This window comes from Eptesicus fuscus, chromosome 13 (genome assembly GCF_027574615.1).
Source record: "Eptesicus fuscus isolate TK198812 chromosome 13, DD_ASM_mEF_20220401, whole genome shotgun sequence".
NCBI lineage: Eukaryota > Metazoa > Chordata > Mammalia > Chiroptera > Vespertilionidae > Eptesicus > Eptesicus fuscus.
This window is the reverse complement of record NC_072485.1, coordinates 54,330-73,733: the sequence shown is the minus strand read 5'-3', so window position 1 is coordinate 73,733 and position 19,404 is coordinate 54,330. Positions and strand designations below refer to the sequence as shown.

The window sequence follows — 19,404 nt, the reverse complement described above, 5'->3', positions numbered from 1 at the left end:
TCTCTGTCTCTCTCTTGCCACCTTTAAGATTCTCTCTTTGTCATTTATATTTGCCATTGAAATTATGGCATGTCTTGGTGTGGGTCTTTTGGGGTTGATCCTGCTTCGGACTCTGTACTTGTGTAAATTTTTTCTTCCCCATATCTGGGAAGTTTTCTGTCATTATTTCTTCAAATAGATTTTCTAATCCTTGCTGCTCTTCTTGTCCTTCTGGCAGCCCTATTATATGTATGTTACTTCATTTCAAGTTGTCCCAAAGCTCCCTTAGGCTTTCCTCCTGCTTTTTAATTTTTTTCTCCTGTTGCTGTTCAAATTGAACTTGTTTTTCTACCTTATCTTCTAACTCACTAAATCGGTCCTCTGCTTCTTGTAGTCTACTGTTGAAACTTTCCATGGTGTTTTTGATTGTAGCTATATCACTTTTCATTTCTTCCTGATTCTTGCATAAGTTGTTGATTTTCTCACCCATCCGATGTATAAATTCCACGACCATTACTCTGAACTCTTTTTTGGTCATGTTGCAAGCTTCAATTTCACTAATTTCCTTTCTTGGCAACTCCTCATTTTCTTTCCTCTGGGGATTGTGTCGTCTCCCCATTCTGACTATCACCAGAAGGTTCAAGCTTCAATTTGCGTGGACCTGGGCCATGTGCCATGGGAGCTTCGCACCACCCAGGTTTCACTGAAGTGCTCTGACACTAAGATGTATGGCTGCCGTGGGTTGGTGGGAACGAGGCTTGCCCAGGGTCAGTGTTCCCAGTGTTCAGTGTGGTCTCGTGTGTGCACTTAGAATCAGGGACTCTGCCTGCATCACACTATTGGTGTGTGCCGAAAATGAGTCCCCTAGCGCGTGCCAGGAGTCAGAGTTTCCCTGTGTCTGCACCAAGAATCGAGTATCAGAGTCTCTGTTGCCTCGTGCGGCTTATCGCTGAGAATCAGGGTCCCTGTGTGCGCATGCACCAAGAATTGGAGTCACTGGCTCTTAGTGTGAATGCGCTGTGAGTCAGGGATCCCAGGCGCACATGGTAAGAAACAGAGTCAGGTCAGTGGTGCTCAGTGCTGCCTCTTGCCGGGAGAATCTGGGTCCCGGTCACCATGGACGGGGTTGCACAACAGCTCTGTGGTGTGCCAGCGCTGCGGAAAACTGACTTCCTTGTGCGCTTGCCCAGAATCGAAGTCAGGTGGCACTGCCTCCCTGCGTGGGCTTTGGGTTTGGTCACCCGATTGTGTTGTGGAGAGCAGATTCTAGTCTCAAATTCCAGTAGCAGCGCTGCATTCCGCGCGCGCTCTCTCAAGCTCAAATTCCCCGAAGGGTTCTCAAATTCTCCATATGGGCGTTGCAGCTCGAGCGAGGGGGGGGTCTATCAGTTACTATGGCGCTATCCGCGAGCCTGCGGGGAGGGGGATAGGCTCTTTGACACACAGAAATCTGCTGCCGGGAAGTCTGGATTCTTGTTGTCTGTTGGTCTGAAGCTGTGGTCACAGTTCTCTGTCCCCAGTGGCTGCAGCGTCCTGGTTTGTGTCTGAGGCCAGGATCCTAGTCTCAAGCAGCTCTGTTTCTCAGGATGGCGTGGTCTCCTTGTCCATACCGGCCGCCCATAAGTGTCCACTTTGTGCGTGGGGCTCCACCGTCTAAGACTGCCCGGTTTGGCAGCCCCTTGGAGGACCTGCAGAATCTAACTGTCCCTAGCTCATACACACACACACTACACACTACCCCTTTATGGGTTCCTCAGTCTCTCATACTCTCTCCCTCCCTACCTTCCTGCCAGTCGCCATCTTGATCTTTCTTAAATTTTACTTTTAAATGGCATTCTTTTTGGCTAGTGCTCTTTGAATATGTATGCAAATTTTACTTTGGACTTTACTAGCCTTTGTTTAAACTTCCCTGAGATTTTATGACCCTTTTACAACTTTTGCAAATAGTTAACTTTAATATTCATTTCTCTCTTTCAAAACTATTTTCCTTCTCATCCTATCTAATAAAAGAGTAATATGCAAATTGACACACAAGATGGCTGCCCCCATGTGGACACCAGATGGCTGCCACAAGATGGCCAGCAGGGGAGGGCAGTTGTGAGGGACCCAGGCCTGCAGGGGAGAGCAGTTAGGGGTGACCACGGCTGCAGTGGAGGACAGTTAGGAGCAACCAGGCCTGCAGGGGAGGGCTGTTGGGGGCAATTGGGCTGGCAGGGGAGCAGTTAGGCATCGATCAGGCTGGCAGGGGAGTGGTTAGGCGATGATCAGGCTGACAGGCAGAAGCGGTTAGGGGCAATCAGGCAGGCAGGCAGGCAGGCAAGCAGTTGGGATCCAGCAGTCCCACCGGGATCAGGCCTAAATGGGCAGTTGGACATCCCTCGAGGGGTCCCAGATTGGAGAGGGTGCAGGCTGGCCTGAGGGACACTCCTCCCCTCCCCCGTTCATGAATTTCATGCACAGGGCCTCTAGTTATACATATAAAATCTTCATAAATTTCATACTTTCAAATTAGTCTTCAAACCTTTTTATGTCCTGTAAAAATGCATTTTACTTAATATTCTTTCTGTCATTAACTTGTATATACCTTCAGCTATTTGTATAGAACTTTCTCCTCCTTTTCCTTTCAAATCTATGTCCTGCCTTCTATTATTAAAACTATACAGTATTTAAACCTTAATTTTCCAATGATAATTAAAAGTAAACAGCCATTATTTCTTAGATTGACATTTATTAACACACCTTTTGTAATTATTCTAAAATATATCAATTAAATTTAAACCAGTTTTAATATTAAAAATTTGATATTAAACATTTGGTTCAGATCATAGAATTAATCCTTTTAAATTAGGTCAATAAAATATTATATCCTAGGTTGAAATTTTACCACATGTAGTACACGTAAGGACTACGATATATTTTGAACTACTAACTTCTCCAGAGAATTTCTATATTTTATGCATTTTGTTATTACAATCATATAATTTTTCCCAACATAATTTTAACTTTAAACTTTTAGAAGCCTCAAATTTTAGGTGGCAAGTTAAATACTTTGCATTTCTAAGGTTAGTAATACTTCTACATTTTTAAGAATATATTTCCAGTAAAATACAAAACATATTTAATTAATAGATTCAATTCTATTCTCTTGGTTTTCCATATGAGGCAAACTCAGATTAATATTTCAGTATTTTTGTCATTTTAAAATACCTAGATATTTAATCATTTTTATTATTTAGTTCAGTAATATTATAAAGTTTTAAGTTACCAAAGACTGGAAAACTATGTTTCTGGCGAAAAGGCAGGGGGAGGAAGGAGCAGGCCCATAGCTGTAGACACTTGAATTTTAAAACTGCGACATTCTTCCTTAGAGATAACATCTAAGGTTGCTCCTGCTGGGTTCTCTGCTTTTACAGGGAGAAGAGCTACTGGCCCTTCATCATTAATATATTTATAATTATTACTGAAAAGCTTCACCACAAATTCTTCATTTTAGTTACATTTATGTTTTAACAACTTTGAGATCTTAAAGCCAATTATTATCCAAGGCATTTTCTTTTGGCAAATTTTGTGATAGAGATAACTTACTGACTTTCAGTGACTTTAATGTTAAAGTATTATTTTCTTTTCTATTAAATTAAAGTCATGTTTAATAAACTAACAATAAACAATAAAGACAGATAAAACAACAATCAACACACAAGTGCCATAACACATAGACAAGACTTAATAAATGAGAGTTGTAATTTCTCCGGTAAAAGGAGTGGTAAGACCATTTTGTACTACGCTCTCACACAAGGCCGTTATCATTCCAAAGTCAAATTTGTCATGCTGTCTTGTTATTTGATTTGGGAGATGTGGGTCAGCTACCTGTATAATAGGAAAAGCAAGTCTATCCTCCACCGTCATGTCCTTTAATCCTTCTCAGATAGCTCTTTGCACAGGTGGTTCTATTAGCGGTGAATTAAATGTTTCAGGATCAGGACATGGAGGTAGAGGGAGGCATGAAGGCCACTCCTCCAATTTTTCTTTTTGTTCCTCTTTAGGAGCGGAAGGTGCAAGGGGAGGAGGTTTATCCTCTTTTGTTTCTCTAAAAGGCTCTAGCAAATGCAATACCATGTTCCACAAGGAAAAACAATTTGGAGGCAAGTTTTTCCCCTGCTGCTGTGCTTTTTTCAAGTTCTGACCCACTCTTTCCCAACATTCAACATCTAATGTACCCTCTTCAGGAAACTAAGGATTATCTTATATATTAATATGCAAAAACTGTAAGAGAATACCTTCTGACACTTTAATTCCTTTATCCTTGAGCTTGCAAGGCAAAAGTCTACAATAAAGTTTCTCCCCTTTACTCAAATTCTGCCCCATTAGCCTGGCTAAAAAAGACTTTCCCGCCCACTTACAGATCTTGTCTTCTGAAGCTGGCATAGGCTTTGTACGTGGCAAATTTTCCCTCACCTTTTTGGTCATTCTTCCCACCTTTCCGGTGAACTTCTTTTTTCGCTCTGGTGAATCTTCTTCTCCAGGTGTCTGTCATTCGAGGTGCCAGATGTGAAAGCCGCAATTGGCTAGGATTCAGGACCTGGAAAAGGGCTGTGCACAAATGAAGAGACTAGATAAGAAATATGAATTTGGAAATCATAGGGGGCCAGGTGGAGAGCCATTCTCTAGTGGAAAGGCTTCACTGGTGCCTAGGCCCTGTTAGCTTTTTATTCAATTTTAGATACACATCTTGCCCTTAGGCGGGCAATCTGGTAGCAGACAGACTATCTCAAAGGTCAGTAAATATTAATAAAGATTCACTTTGAGACTATTACGTCAGGAAATTGCTTGAGCCACCATTGTCTTGACAGAATTATTGGTGCATAGCTTTAGCCCCTTCCAAAGCTCAAGGTCCATCAGCCTTCTGGGTTCCCTGTTTGCACTTTCATGATAGTATAGACAATGGATAGCTTCCAGCAGTTGGAGGCAATTATTTTCTTCTGTAAACCCAGCTGGTGTTCATATTTGTGGCAGAATTAAAATTCGAAAATGCTGTCAGTCCATCTTTGCTGTCTGGAGTATCACATTTATAATAGAACTAGAGGCCTGGAACCTGGGGGGACGGGGGTCCTCAGCCCGGCCTGCACCCTCTTGCAACCTGGGACCCCTCGGGGGATGTCCTGCAGGGATCGAGCCTAAACTGGCAGTCGGACATCCCTCTCACAATCCAGGATCACTGGCTCCTAACTGCTCCCCTGCCTGCCTGATCACCCCTAACTGCTCCACTGCCTGCCTGATCGCCCCTAACCACTAGCCTGCCTGCCTGGTTGCCCCTAACCACTCTGCCTGCCTGATCGCCCTTAACTGTTCACTCGCCTGCCTGATCACCCCTGACAGTTCGCCTGCCTGTCTGGTCACCCCTAACCGCCTCTGCCTGCCTGCTTGATCGCTCCTAACTGCCTCTGCCTGCATGCCTGATCACCCCTTGCCACTCTGCCTGCCTGCCTGGTTGCCCCTAACTGCTTGCCTTCCTACCTGATCGCTCCTAACCAATTGCCTGCCTGCCTGATCGCCCCTAACTTCTCGCCTGCCTGCCTGATTGGTCCTAACCACTCAACTGCCTGCCTGATCACCCCTCATCACTCTGCCTGCCTGCCTGATCACCCCTAACCACTTGCCTGCCTGCCTGATTGCCACTAACCACTCGCCTGCCTGCCTGATTGCCCCTAACCACTCACCTACCTGCCTGATCACCCCTAATTGCTCATCTGCCTGCCTGATTGCCCCTAACCACTCACCTACCTGCCTGATCACCCCTAATTGCTCATCTGCATGCCTGATTGCCCCTAACCACTTCTGCCTCGGCCCCCACTATGGTGGCTTCATCCAGAAGGACAACCAGAATGACATACGGAAGGTCGTTTGGCTGTCTGGTCTAATTAGCATGTTACGCTTTTATTATTATAGGTAAGTTTACAACCTCAGAGCAACCGATTACAATGCCACTTGTATGTGTCCTAGTTAAAAAGATACTCTGAATTTATCTGCACATGCACTACAAAGGGATGTTTAACAAAATATCTTCATGTACAAACTTGGAAATAGGGCTTTAAAGGGAAGATTATATGAAAATTTATTTGTAAATCATGAAAGCAATTATTACAAATATAAAGCTGGTTAAAAAAAAATTATTTGACCTCTACTTACAAGAGTGTCTATTGCCCTAGCTGGTTTGCTCAGTGGCTAGAGCACCAGCCTGCAGACTGAAGGGTTTAGATTCCAGTTAAGGGCACATGCCTGGCTTGTGGGCTTGATCCCCAGTAGGTGGTGTGCAGGAGGCAGCTGATCAATGATTCCCTCTCATCATTGATGTTTCTCTTGTTCTCTCCCCTCTCCCTTCCTCTCTGAAATATATTTTTTTAAATGTTAAAAAAGAGTGCCTATTAGGACTTGAAGCACTTGTTAGGTGTTTTATCAGAAACTTTAAAATTATGGTATACACAAACTTAAATTCATATATTAAAAATGTCAGTTTAAAAAAGTATAATTTTTAGTAAGAGATTCACAGGCTCTTGGATCTTCCCCAAGAGAGATGTGCGGCATGCATGTCTCACCTCTACACAAGTGAAACAGTGGATGATTTAATTTCATTGGGGCCCCGAAAAGTTTTGATCTGACTTAAGTTTCAGAGTATGAAAGCAAGCTCTAATGCCAGGATTTTCTTCCTGGAGCAATAAGAGAGTCATTTTTGTGAAGGTGTCAGATTCTAAGAAAACGAAATTGTAATCTCAGTCTTTTTTACACTTTATTTTAAAATTTTATTTTTTTAATTAAATGTATAAGGGTGACATTGGGTTAAAAATTATATAGGGTTCAAGTGTACAATTCTATGATACATTATCTGTATGTTTACCACTCACAGTCTCTTACGTGTTTTATGTCTCCTGATTCTCCAAGGCCAACCTTTCTGTCTAGTATGTAAGTGGCATGGCCCGGACAGGGAGTAAGTGTGGAGGCTACAGGAAGAACCAGTAGAATATAATTAGGAAAGTTTTGGCCGTGTCAAGATCAGATGTTTTCATAGAGAAGCATGGATATTCCACATGCACGTGAAGTTCTTTGTTTCTTGTCTTCTGAGAATACTTACTGACATACCTGAAGGCTGTGTCCTCACACGGTGTCTGGCCGCTGTCCGCTCACACCCCGGTCATTCTTGGTCTCTCGCAGTTCAGTGGGCCTGGGGAGGAGAAGCTGAAGCAAGCCGCCGCCACCTTCTGCAGCAACCAGCCCTTTGCCCTGGAAATGATCAAATCTCGTCAGAAGAAGGACTCTCGGTTCCAGACTTTTGTGCAGGTGAGTTGAGGGTGTCCTGTAAGAGAAAAAATAATTTTACCAGTTGTAGATTCTAAGCCTGTCTTTCATAAGGGTTATATCTATGTTAATGTTTTTTAAAGCTATAACTGCCCTCTTCAATTATTGATGGTAGAAAGATGATCTTGGGGTGGTGAAAAATAAAGAGTATATTCATGATTCAAATACTTGACATAGACATTCATATTGCCATGGAGATATTGTCCAGAAATGGCCATGCACACTATTAAAATATCATCATCAAAACATAAGAATGGGTGTACATCAAGCCCAGAGAAGAACATGACAGCAGTTGTACTATTGAGGTATACATGGGCAGAGATCAAGGGTCAGTGAGCTATAGCTCAGGGGCCATATCCAGCCTCTTGCCTGTTTTGGTAAATAGTTTTATTAGAAAATAGCTAGTAGTTTTTTATTGCCAGATAGTAAATTACCACAAGCACAGCAATGTAACACACTGTCCATGCATGATGCCCGGTGTGGGCTGAGGAGTACAGGTGTAGTTCAGCTGGGTCCTCCATTCACCTGTAGTTCTCACCCGGGGCTTGGGGTCCTCTTCTAGGCTCACTTGTTAGCAGAATTCACATCCTTGTCAGTGAATAGACAACTCTCGTCTGTTGTCTTGGCTCCTAGCCAATGCTGTATCTGATTGCTTCACGGCCCATGTGAAGCCATTTAGAAGATGAGAGTTTGCTTTCTCCCAGGCGAGCTTTTCTTTACAGGAAAGGCTCCTCTGATTAAGTCAGCCGCACCTAAGACAGTCTTCCGAAGTCAACCAATAGTGACCTCATCCCAGGTGTGATGTCCCATTCGACGCCAGGTTCTGTCCACAGCACGGGGAGGGGATTATACAGGGTGTGGACACCAGAGGGAGTGTAGGGCCATCTCAGAACTTTGTAATACACATAGGCATGTTCATTTGTTGACATATTGGCTGCTGTTGTTCTAAAACAGCAGAGTTGAAAGTTGTGCAGAGACTGTAAGGCATGCAAAGCCTCAAATACTTTACTGTCTGGCACTTTACCAAAAAGGATTCAGACCCCTGCGAATCTGCCTACTTAAATGGCATCCAGCATATCAGCTAACTTGGTTTGGTAGGAATGCCAATTATAAGCACATGAAACTAGAGTTTTTGAATATGTGAAGATAAAACTGTTATCCCAAGAAAGTGATTCTTGGAGTTGATGGTAGAAAGATGATCTTGGGGTGGTGAAAAATAAAGAGTAAATTCATGATTAAAATACTTGATATAGACATTCATATTGCCATGGAGATATTGTTATCTAAGTTGTTGCTTAAACAGATAAAGAAACCATTGGTCTAGTGATAAAAAGAGAAACAGAAGTATAGTGTGGCAGTGGTATGTCTTAGCATGTGGTAAGTTTTATTTAATTACCAGGGCTGTGATGCTATAGACCAGTGATGGGCAACCTTTTGAGCTTGGTGTGTCAAACTTCACCAAAAAACTGAGCATAACTTGGGTAGTGTGTCACTTTGAGGAAAAAACTAACTCCAAGACTCTAGTCACAAATGTTTCATCCTCAGGAGCAGCAAATGTTTCATCCTTGGCATGCGGCCGCGTCATCAGAAATGGCTAGGTTCGCCATCACTGCTATAGACACTTATGTAATGAACATATGGTCCATGATAGGTATTCTCCTAATAACCAGGATCAATCCCCCCTTCGCTTTCATGCAGGACGCTGAGAGTAACCCTCTGTGCCGGCGCCTGCAGCTGAAGGACATCATTCCCACCCAGATGCAGAGGCTCACCAAGTACCCCCTCCTCTTGGACAACATTGCCAAGTACACAGGTGCAGCATTCGCGGAAATTCAAAAGCTTAGCAACAAAACTACAAACCTCTCTCATAGCATTCTGGTGCCTGCAGGTTTCCAATTCCTAGAGCAAAATTTTTTAATAAGATTCAGTCCACTCTCGGGATATTTGATGTAATGTCTCCATCAAGAGGCCCAGCACAGGGCTTGGCAGTCTGGGGCTCACCCCGTTTTTGTCAGGTGTTAGGGCAGAGTCATGCTCATTGCTGGCCATCGTCTGCCTGCCTTTGCCCTGTGACCGCAGAGCTGAGCAAGTGTGACACAGACCACCTGTCCTGGGAAATAGAGGGTATTTACTACCAGCCCTTACAGACGGCGTGCTCCAGTTCTCCACTAGCATCCATCACGTTTCCTGTGAAGAGACTTACACTGGGTGAAGAGAGATTTTATATCTATGTATGAACTTAATTGAAACCCAACTGATCAGTGCATTATCGTTCCAGCTCTCCTGTTTTAAAACACGTAGTGAACCTAAGTTTGTCAGTTGAGCTTTAGGCTCGTATACTTCGTTCTCATTAATAATCTCCTATTTCTTATGTTGGAAAATTTGAAAACATGTCATTTTTTTATACTTGAATATATCTGCTCATTATAGTTGGACTGTTTGGAAGATTGTAATTTTGAATATGCTGTTTTGGTATTTACATTGTAGACTTCAGTGTCACCTCACCACATTGTGGTGAAATTAATCCTCTTTTAGTGATATGAATATTCTCATCTATTTTCTTTCTTTAAATATAATCTCAAATTCAAAGCAATTTATTTTGGAGTTATTTTGAAATAGAGGCCCGGTGCATAGATTTGTGCACAGGTGGGGTCCCTTGGCCTGGCCTGCGGGGATTGGGCCGAAACCAGCTCTCTGACATCCTCTGAGGGTTCCAGGGTTGCGAGAGGGCTGTTCTCGGGTGACGTACCCCAGAACCGGGCTCCCTCCTCTCTGGTTCTGGGTGTGTCACCTGAGAACTGCAGCTGCCAAGTCACCGCAGCTCAGCAGCTCCTGCATTGAGTGTCTGCCCCCTGTTGGTCAGTGCACATCATAGCTACTGGTCACACGGTTGCTTAGACTTTTATATATGTAGATAGTATTATCATTAAAAAATAGTAGCAGGTACACTGGACAGAACCACGTGGCTATGCATGTATATTGTTTACACTCTGAAGGAGACTCACTCCCTGGAGTGTGTAACACAGTGGGCTTGATACTTGATGTAAAGCATCTCTCCTAGAGCTTGGTGCTCTGTAGTATGGTTTCTTTTTAAAGATTAGTATTTCTGTTTTAAAGTGCTGTCATAAGAAGTTTCACCTGTCCAAAGACCACCTGAACTGAGATTCTGACATAGGTTCAGCCTGGTATAAGAATATTCAAGGTCTTATTAAGGTTTTATAGCTGTTCAAATAAAATGATATTATATGTATATACTAGAAGCCCGGTGCATGAAAATTCGTGCATTGGAAGTGGGGGGTCCCTCAGCCCAGCCTGCCCCCTCTCACAGTCCTGGAGCCCTCAGGGGCGGGAGGTGACCCAGCGATCAGGGGAAGGCGACGCCCCCATCAGACCTCTGCTGCTGCCATTGCCGGCAGTGCAAGCCTCAGCCAGCCCTGATTACCTGAGCCTCAGGCAGCCCTGGGCAGCTGGACAGCCGCTATCCGAGGCTTGCCTGCACCTTGGGCTGGCCCTGGGCAGCCGAGCAGCTGGGCAGCCAACATCCGAGGCTTGCCTGTGCCTCAGGCCGGTCCTAGGGGGCTGAGGAGACTGGGCGCTGCCATCTTGTGACTGTGGGTGCTGCATCTTTGAGGGCATGACAGTCACTTAGCATATTCCCTCCTTATTGGCTATGGGCACGCCATCTTTTGTGAGGGTGTGACAGTCAATTAGCATATTCCCTCTTTATTACATAGGATAATATACTAGAGGCCCGGTGCATGGGTGTGGTCCCTAGGCCTGGCCAGTGATCAGGGCCAATTAGGTTCCCCGCCTCTCCCCCTCCTCCTTCCCTCGCCACCCATGTCCACTGCCACCCACCCCCAGTTCCCCATCCCAGCCTGGGGCCTGGCCCTGATCAGGTGATTGGGACCTGCCAGCTGGGGGGAGGGCTCCGGGAGGTTGGCCAGCAGGCCCCGATCAGGCTATCAGGTCCTGCTGGCTGGGGGAACGGGAGGGAGGGGCCAACCACAGCAAGCAGGGCAGGCAGCAGGGCTATTGGGGCCTGCCAGACGGGGGGAGGGATCTGGGAGGTTGGCCGCTGGCCCTCAGGCCCCCAGGGAAAGGGGCCACATCTGCCGCCACCCACTCCTGTTTCCCCGTCCCAGCCCAGGGTCTGGCCCCAATCAGGTGATTGGGGCCTCTGGGCTGGGGCCAGCTCCTGCATTGATCATCTGCCCCCTGGTGGTCAGTGCGCGTCATAGCGACCAGTCATTATGCCGTAATGGTCGCTTAGGCTTTTATATATATAGATACTTTTTTATATATAGATACTTTTTTCTGATTTCCTCCATTTACATTTGGATTTTCCCCTTGTTTAGAGTGGCCAACAGAAAGGGAGAAGGTGAAGAAAGCAGCCGATCACTGTCGTCAGATCTTAAATTATGTAAATCAGGCTGTCAAGGAGGCAGAAAACAAGCAGGTAAGAAGGGAAAAGCAAAAAGACACAGGATGGCATAGTGAGAATATTAAGTTAGCGTCACCTGGAATCTGTGAAATAATAATTGGAAGCATCATTGCATCACTGCAGGGTGGACATTCGTTAACTGTGCCCATCATAGGTGGTCTGTGTCACTTTGGGACAGAGCGCCAGCGTTTTAGCTGACTGAGCATCTCTAGCTGCGTGTTTGCTCATTCAGTCATTGTTTCAATGACTGGAGCGTCTGTGGAGTGCTGAATGGAGGGCACAGAGAGGTTAACAAGTGAGAACATGCTGGCCCCCAATGAGCTTCTTTTCCAGCAGGCCAGAGTGTCATTGACCAGATTCAAACGCAAGTGTTTTATGTCAGTGTTGACAGCTTCTATGAAGGAGGATTTCAGGATGCGAGGAGTGTAGGTCGCCGGATGGATTCCCAGTCAGGGCACATGCCTGGGGTTGCAGGCTGGATCTATGTTTTTCTCTCATGGATGTATCTATCTCTCCCTCTCCCTTATTCTCTCTCTCTCCGATTAAAAAAACAAAAACAAAACTTTTTTTTTTTTTAAAGCATGGTCTGTTTGAGGAACTGAAAGATGAGATTAGCATGTTTGTCATGCTGAAACACAAAGCCATAGTGTTATGAAATGAAGTGCAGTAGGGTAGGGCCACATCATGCAGGGCCCTGTACCAAGCATATCAAACTCATGGCCCACGGGCTGAGGCATGCGGCCCGCCGGCTGCGAGTTTGACATGCTTGCTATAGACCATGTTTTAAAAAAATGTTTTTGTTCTAAGAGCAATAGGCATTCAAGAAGGAGAGGAGCGTGCTCGGGTGTTCACTTGATAAGAATCAGCCATCTGCTCTGGAGAGAGGACTGAAGAGGGAGGAGAATGGATGCGAGAGCTCACTGGTCTCTCAGCGGCCAGGACAGTGCTGGTGCTCCGGCGGTGCTAGGACTGGACAAGCAGTCAGACGATGGGTTAACAGGGCACGGTGCCTGACTGAGAGAAGGAATTGGAGAGAGATGTCAGGAGTGAACCAAGCTCTCTGACTTGCACATTTGGGGGCACGGGATGAGTGGAGAAGCCCCAGATTTGTGAGGAAGATTGAGCTCATTTGTGAGCTCAGGGAAAGTGCACAGTAAGCAGTTGGCTACATGGGCCCAGCTCTCAGCGCACTGGACCGAAAATAAAACACAAGCACACAGAGGCCTCCTGAGTCCATGGACCTGGATGTAATTTTTAAGAACCAAGTATGATGACGACTCTGTTGGTGAGGCGATAGAAAAATGGGAACTTGCCAGTGTATGCTTAGAGTATAAAATGATTAAATGCCAGAGGGCAATCTTTATGTAAGTTAAAAATACACATATTCATACATCCTTTGTCCCAGTCATTCTTTTCCTAGTTATTTACCCAAGAGAAATGAAGTTATGCCCAGAGACTTATAACAAGGTCTATAACATAAACCAAATGTGGTGTAATCATAAAAGAAAATAATACCAGCAATAAAAAGGAAGCTTGGATAAATCTCACAAACATTCCTGAGAAAGAATCCAGACACAAAAGGGTATACACAGGTAGTCAGTTGTTTATAGAGTATCTCTCACACACCAAAAGGTTGCAGGTTCGATTATTGATCTAGCTGTGGGTTCAATCCCTGGTTGGGGCGAGTACAGGAGGCAACCGATGGATGTTACTCTCTCACATTGAGGTCTCTCTCTCTCTCTCTCTCTCTCTCTCTCTCTCTCTCTCTCTCTCTCTCCCTCTCTCTCTCTCTCTCTCCCCCCCCCCTCCCTCCTTTTGTCTCCCTCCCACACCCACCCTTCTTCCTCTTTCTCTCTAAAATCTATAAAAACATATCCTTGGATAAGGATTAAAAAAGAAGAAGAGTACATACTTACAATTCTATGTATGTAAACTTCCAGAACAGGGTAAAGTAATCGGTGGGAAAAAAGTCAGAAAGGTGGTTGTCACTGGGAATGCAGGGACAGATGTTAATTAGGAAAAGTATGAGAGCAGTGGTATTTTATAACTTGACAGGAGTTTGCACAGGTACATTTGCATTCATAAAAACTTACTGAAAGCTACATTTAAGACGTGTGCGTGTCACTGTTTGTAGATTTTAGTTTATAAAAGGAACTGTAAAGAAATATTGAACCCTTGTTTATTCCAGGAATGTTAAAATGTTTAGAAGTAAAGTGTGCTGTGTCTGCAATTTATTTTGAAATGCATACAAAATACAAAGTGGATTAATGGGTAGAGGGATGAGGATGACTAGAAGGATGGATATATGACAAAAGCAAGTATTAATTGTAGAATGTAGGTGGAAGGTATCTAGGTAATCTCTGTACACATTCAAATTGTTCTGTGTATTTGGGAATTTTTATAATCTTGGGGAAAATACATGTACCCTTTGAGCTAACAGTTCTTCCTTTAGAAATTTATTCTATAGTTATATCTACACATGTGGACAAAAGTATACGTTTAAGGCCATTTTATTGCAGTATTGTTTGTTATAAGAGAAGATTTGAAGTAACCTGCATTTCCATCAATAATGAACTATAGTTCATTCAGAGTTGAATACCATGCAGCCACTAAAAATATGAGACCGCTTTTTCTATATGTGGTAATGTGGAACAATCTCCAAGACACATTGATGAGTGATATGCATATATAGAAAAATGTGTATATAAATATGTTATGCTACCATGTGTTTTTTGTTGAAGGATATATACACACAGCATGTACAGAGACAAGCATACACATATATTCTATTTGCTTAGAATTTTTCTCATAGGCTACCCAAGAAATGGGTATTTCTTTAGAGAACATTGGGGTGGAGAGTCAAGAGAACAGGGCGGGGGTGACCTACTTTTTACTGTGTGCTTTGCAGCACATTCTGAATTGTGTACCATGTACATGATTTACATGTTCAGAAAATAAATACAAGCTTGTAAGTCCGAAAAGATTGAAGAACAGCCAAAGGTAAGACAAGAACTAGGAGAGCTCTCACAGCCCAGGGAGCACTTGGAGGAAGATCGAGCGTCCGTTCTGTGTAGTCGCACTGAGCTCAGTACAATGCCGTTCGACTTAGGAACAGGGAGGCTTTTACCTCCGCAGCAGTAACCTTTGCTCTGTCCTGTCTGATTCTCAGCGTTTAGAGGATTATCAGCGCCGCCTTGACACCTCCAACCTGAAGCTGTCCGAGTACCCAGACGTTGAGGAGCTCAGGGTGAGAAACGGTCCGACAATGACTTTAACCGTAAAATGCCTGACAACCCGCAGGAAATGAAGGCTCTGAGGGAGCATCGTGGCTCAGCTCTTTCTTTTAAATGTTGCGTCCCTACGGGGCCCCTTCACTTAGTCTTTCACTAAAGGAATGTTTTCTGCGAGATTAATTTTTTTTAATAAAAATTTGCAAGAGATGAAAGAACATTACTTACTAAGTTAATGTTATTTATGCGATGATAGTGAAATATTTATTAATTGTCACTTCCGGTACATGAGGCTTTTCTATTAGTCACTATTTAGGTTGAAGTCTTTCTTACACTGTTTCACTGTTGGTTGTTTGTCAGATTAATTTGGTGGCTGTTAAAAGTTCTGTGTCATATATAACAACTTATCCACAAGCATGCTGACGTGCTTAGCCCCGGCCAGAGAAGGGGGTTTTCCTAGAGCTGTTGGTGCTAACGATGACTCTCGACCATGTCATTACTCCCTAGAGCGAGCCCCAGCTCTGGCTGGGCTCTCCCCACGTGCTTCCTTAGAAGTCCCTTTGCCACCAGAACCGGGACTCAGAGGCCTCTCACAAACCAGCTTAGCAATGTCCTCATCAGTTATTGGTGGGAGATGCAGGGATATGGTGAGAATCTGACGGCTGATGCTCACAGCTTCACTGTCCTAAGCGAGGCCACCTGTTCACAGAGAGGTTTAGAAGGCAGTGCTTCTGAGTGTTTTTTAAGATGCCTTTCCTTTATAGAAAATTTTATGCAGCTTACTTTTATTTACTCTTTATTTCATTTTCAATAGTTGACAGATATCAATAATAATAGTGAATGTAAGTGGTATTTTTATATAAAGAATTTCTTGAAAAGAAACTAAAATATTATCTCACTAAGTACTTAGAAATAATTTCTGTATAATTCTCTTTATTTTGACAGAATTTGGATTTAACAAAAAGGAAGATGATTCATGAAGGACCATTGGTTTGGAAGGTGAATAGAGATAAAACTATTGGTAGGTCTAATGTCTGTCAGTTTTGGGGAGAGTGAAGAAAGGAAAATAATAGAGAAGTTTCATAGAAGAAGAGAGAACCATTCACAATGTTCAGTTACAGCAGTTAGCATTGCTACTCCGTGTTATTCATGCCCTTACAGGAGATGTGCTTCTGTGGTTTTGTTACCTGTGAAGTTGCTACTTGTTCATGTGGGGATGAGACAGGAAACTGTCAGGCTTCAGTCCTGTCTCCATCATCCTTGCATCTGCGTTGAGTCTGGGCTTTTGGATCACAAGGCTACAGCTGTCTGTGTTGAGGAACTGTTGCTCTTTATTTTTTTTGTCAGGCTGATACTTCAGGGTAATGGAGTCCATTTTTTATAGAAAATTTCTCTGTCGAATTTTATGAAATTTAAGATTTCTGTACTGAGCACCTTTCCCGGTGTTTTTCCCTCTAGATCTGTATACGTTGCTGCTGGAAGATATCCTTGTGTTGTTACAAAAGCAGGATGATAGGCTGGTGTTAAGGTGTCACAGTAAGATCCTGGCATCCACAGCTGATAGCAAGCACACGTTTAGCCCTGTCATTAAGTTGAATACAGTGTTGGTTCGACAAGTGGCAACAGGTGAGCATGTCTGCTGAGTGTTGCTAACCTTCAGGTTCATAGTAAAGTTGCATAAGATATTTATTGTTATTTAAATAGAACAACTGGCATAAAGTTTTGTTCTTTTCATATTCTTATGCAAATTAAATGAAAATTATTTACTTGGAAAGTGGATTAAGAGTTTGTACTCCCAAATTAGGACACCAAGATGCTCTGAGCAATTTTCTTTCTGCATTTGAAAATTTTCTGCATGTTACTTTGGTCTTTATTCCATGTTCAAGTCATTGGTAGACAAAAGGCTTTCATTTGAGTGGTATGTTTTTTGATTTGGTGGGGAAAAGGGGCAAAACCTCAAGAGTTGGGTGTAGTTTAGGTTTTTGAAATCAGTTTAAGTTAGCAAATTATCCTAATATATAAAAACCCTGGGTCATAACATCCGGTAACAACTGAGGTTCGACCAACCGGAAGTCATTTCGGCACTGCACGGCAACCCAGTGCTGACTGCTTCCGCTGCGGGCACAGTGCCCCAACACTGACTGCTGAGGGGGCTGCAAATTAGGGCCAGAGAGAGGCCTGAAGAGAGAAGCAGGAAATGATCCATTGCCTCTGTGGCAGCTTTTGATCAGTACTTGCCTCTCTCTCTCCCAGTCTGGCTAGCAGCCTCACCTCCATTTCTCTCTAGGCCTCCACTGGGGCTGCTGATCAGCCCCGTCTTTCTGATCAGGCCCCGTTGATAGGCCCAGAGATGCTGACTGGCATAGAAACTGACCAATCAGAACCAAATCTGGGTGAAGTGTGAGGAACCAATGGCTGACTAGGAGGCGGAGCTTTTGACGCTGACTGGCATAGAAACCGACCAATCAGAACCAAATCGGCCAGCAGATGAGGGCAGTTGGGGGTGAGATCAGGCCTGCAGGGGAGGGCAGTTGGGGGCAACCAGGCCAGCGGGGGAGGGCAGTTGGGGGCAACCAAGCCAGCAGGGGAGGGCAGTTGGGGGCAACCAGGCTGGCAGGGGAGGGCAGTTGGGGGCAATCAGGCAGAGGCAATTAGGGGCGATCAGGCAGGCAGGCAGGTGAGCAGTTAGGAGCCAGCGGTCCCAGATTGAGAGAGGGATGTCTGACTGCCAGTTTGGGATCTGGCCTAAACCAGGAGTCGGACTCCCCCAAGAGGTCTCCAATTGGAGAGGGTGCAGACTGGGCTGAGGGAACCACCCCCTCCGTGCATGAATTTCGTGCACCGGGCCACTAGTATATTAATGATACTGACAGTGAGATCCCTTTTAAAACTCGTTAGTTCCATGATGGCAGAGTAAATTTAGGCACTTAGACTTTTTGTTTCTATTGAATTACTGTGGAATCCGTGTCAGTTTTTATAATCTTTGCTTTGTAGCAGTATAATAAACACAGTAGAACACACAGTCTGTTGTACAAAGTTTAAGTGTGTAGGTTGGTGAATTTTTACAAAGTAAACACATGTTTACAAAGTGAACACATGTAACCTTTAGCTGGACTAAGATGCAAAATAATACCAGGGCCCTAAGAATGGCCTCTGTGGGTCACACTGTGAGTCATTTTTGTCTTTTTTTTTTTCTCTAGATAACAAAGCTTTTTTCGTCATTTCCATGTCAGACAATGGAGCCCAAATCTATGAGCTTGTGGCACAGACAGTTTCGGAAAAGACTGTGTACGTATTAAACATCGCTGTTTCTGTAACTTTTTAAATTAAATCTATTGGGGTGACATTAGCTAATGAAATTATATAGGTTTCAAGTGTATAATTCTGTGACACATTGTCTGTATATCGCATTATGTGTTTACTACACAAGTCAGTCTCTTTCCATCACCATGTATTTGGCCCCCTTTACCCTTCACTCCCCCACCCCCATGGTGCTCTAATGTTTTCAATGTCCTGACTGTGATCTTTCACAAACATAACATTGTTTCTGCAGTACAACTTTGAAAACCAAGAAACAAGCAATTCCTCTATATTCCTTTAGATATGTTCTTCTAAGAACGTGTTACTTTTTAGACTGATGTCCCTTATTTTGATTCTGTTCTACTGGAAGTATATTTTCTAGAGAAAAAATGCAGAGAGTCATGGGAAGCGTTTCAATGGGCTGTGTGTTCATATATTGTTAGGTTTTCCTTTAAAGTGCACAGTTATCATCTCTGCTTAATAGCAGTTGTCAACATAAATATGATCTCTGTCAGAAGTAGAATTTCTGGTTGGTTCTGGTTTCTGGTTATGTTTGTTTTATTTTGTTTTTATTTTTGTGTTCTCAGTGTATTTAAAGGCCCTTTCTTTTTCCTCCCTTTTTATGTGGGATTCTTGTGAAAACCCCACAGCTGGCAGGACCTAATTTGTCGGATGGCCGCATCGGTGAAGGAGCCGTCCACAAAGCCAATCCCCCTGCCGCAGTCACCGCCTGGCGAGTGAGTGTGCCTGGGCCTGTCTGAAGAATGTCTTTGTTTGCTTTTGGTCAGAAGAAGATGGGTAATGTTTGCATTTTGTTGCGTGATGTATAGACGCCTGTGACGTCTAAAGATTGTCTTCTTTCTTCTGCAGAGGAGACAGTGAGGACGGCAAGCCTCCCAAGTTAAAAGTGGAGCATCATGGCATGTCCGTCACTGGTCTGCAGAGTCCAGGTAAACCACCTGCTAGTTTCCTTGGAAGAATGTAGTCCACATATTGCTTATTAAAATGCACAGAAACCGTTCAGCCATGTGGCTCAGTGGGTGAGCATCGACCTATGAACCAGGAGGTCACGGTTCGATTCCGGTGAGGGCACATGCCTGG

General features: G+C 44.0%; 1 protein-coding gene across 4 annotated transcripts in view; it reads left to right on the top strand.

Moving 5' to 3' along the window:
• Nucleotides 1-19,404, top strand: part of ARHGEF12 (Rho guanine nucleotide exchange factor 12) — a 250,615-nt gene that overhangs the window by 218,832 nt on the left and 12,379 nt on the right. For all 4 annotated transcript variants that reach the window (XM_008150189.3, XM_028158388.2, XM_028158387.2 and 1 more), the window contains 9 exons: nt 7,186-7,311; nt 9,028-9,142; nt 11,688-11,788; nt 14,943-15,020; nt 15,949-16,024; nt 16,462-16,629; nt 18,204-18,291; nt 18,954-19,040; nt 19,174-19,253. In XM_008150189.3, coding sequence (XP_008148411.2) covers nt 7,186-7,311; nt 9,028-9,142; nt 11,688-11,788; nt 14,943-15,020; nt 15,949-16,024; nt 16,462-16,629; nt 18,204-18,291; nt 18,954-19,040; nt 19,174-19,253 — 919 coding nt within the window. The remainder of the gene's footprint in view (nt 1-7,185; nt 7,312-9,027; nt 9,143-11,687; nt 11,789-14,942; nt 15,021-15,948; nt 16,025-16,461; nt 16,630-18,203; nt 18,292-18,953; nt 19,041-19,173; nt 19,254-19,404) is intronic.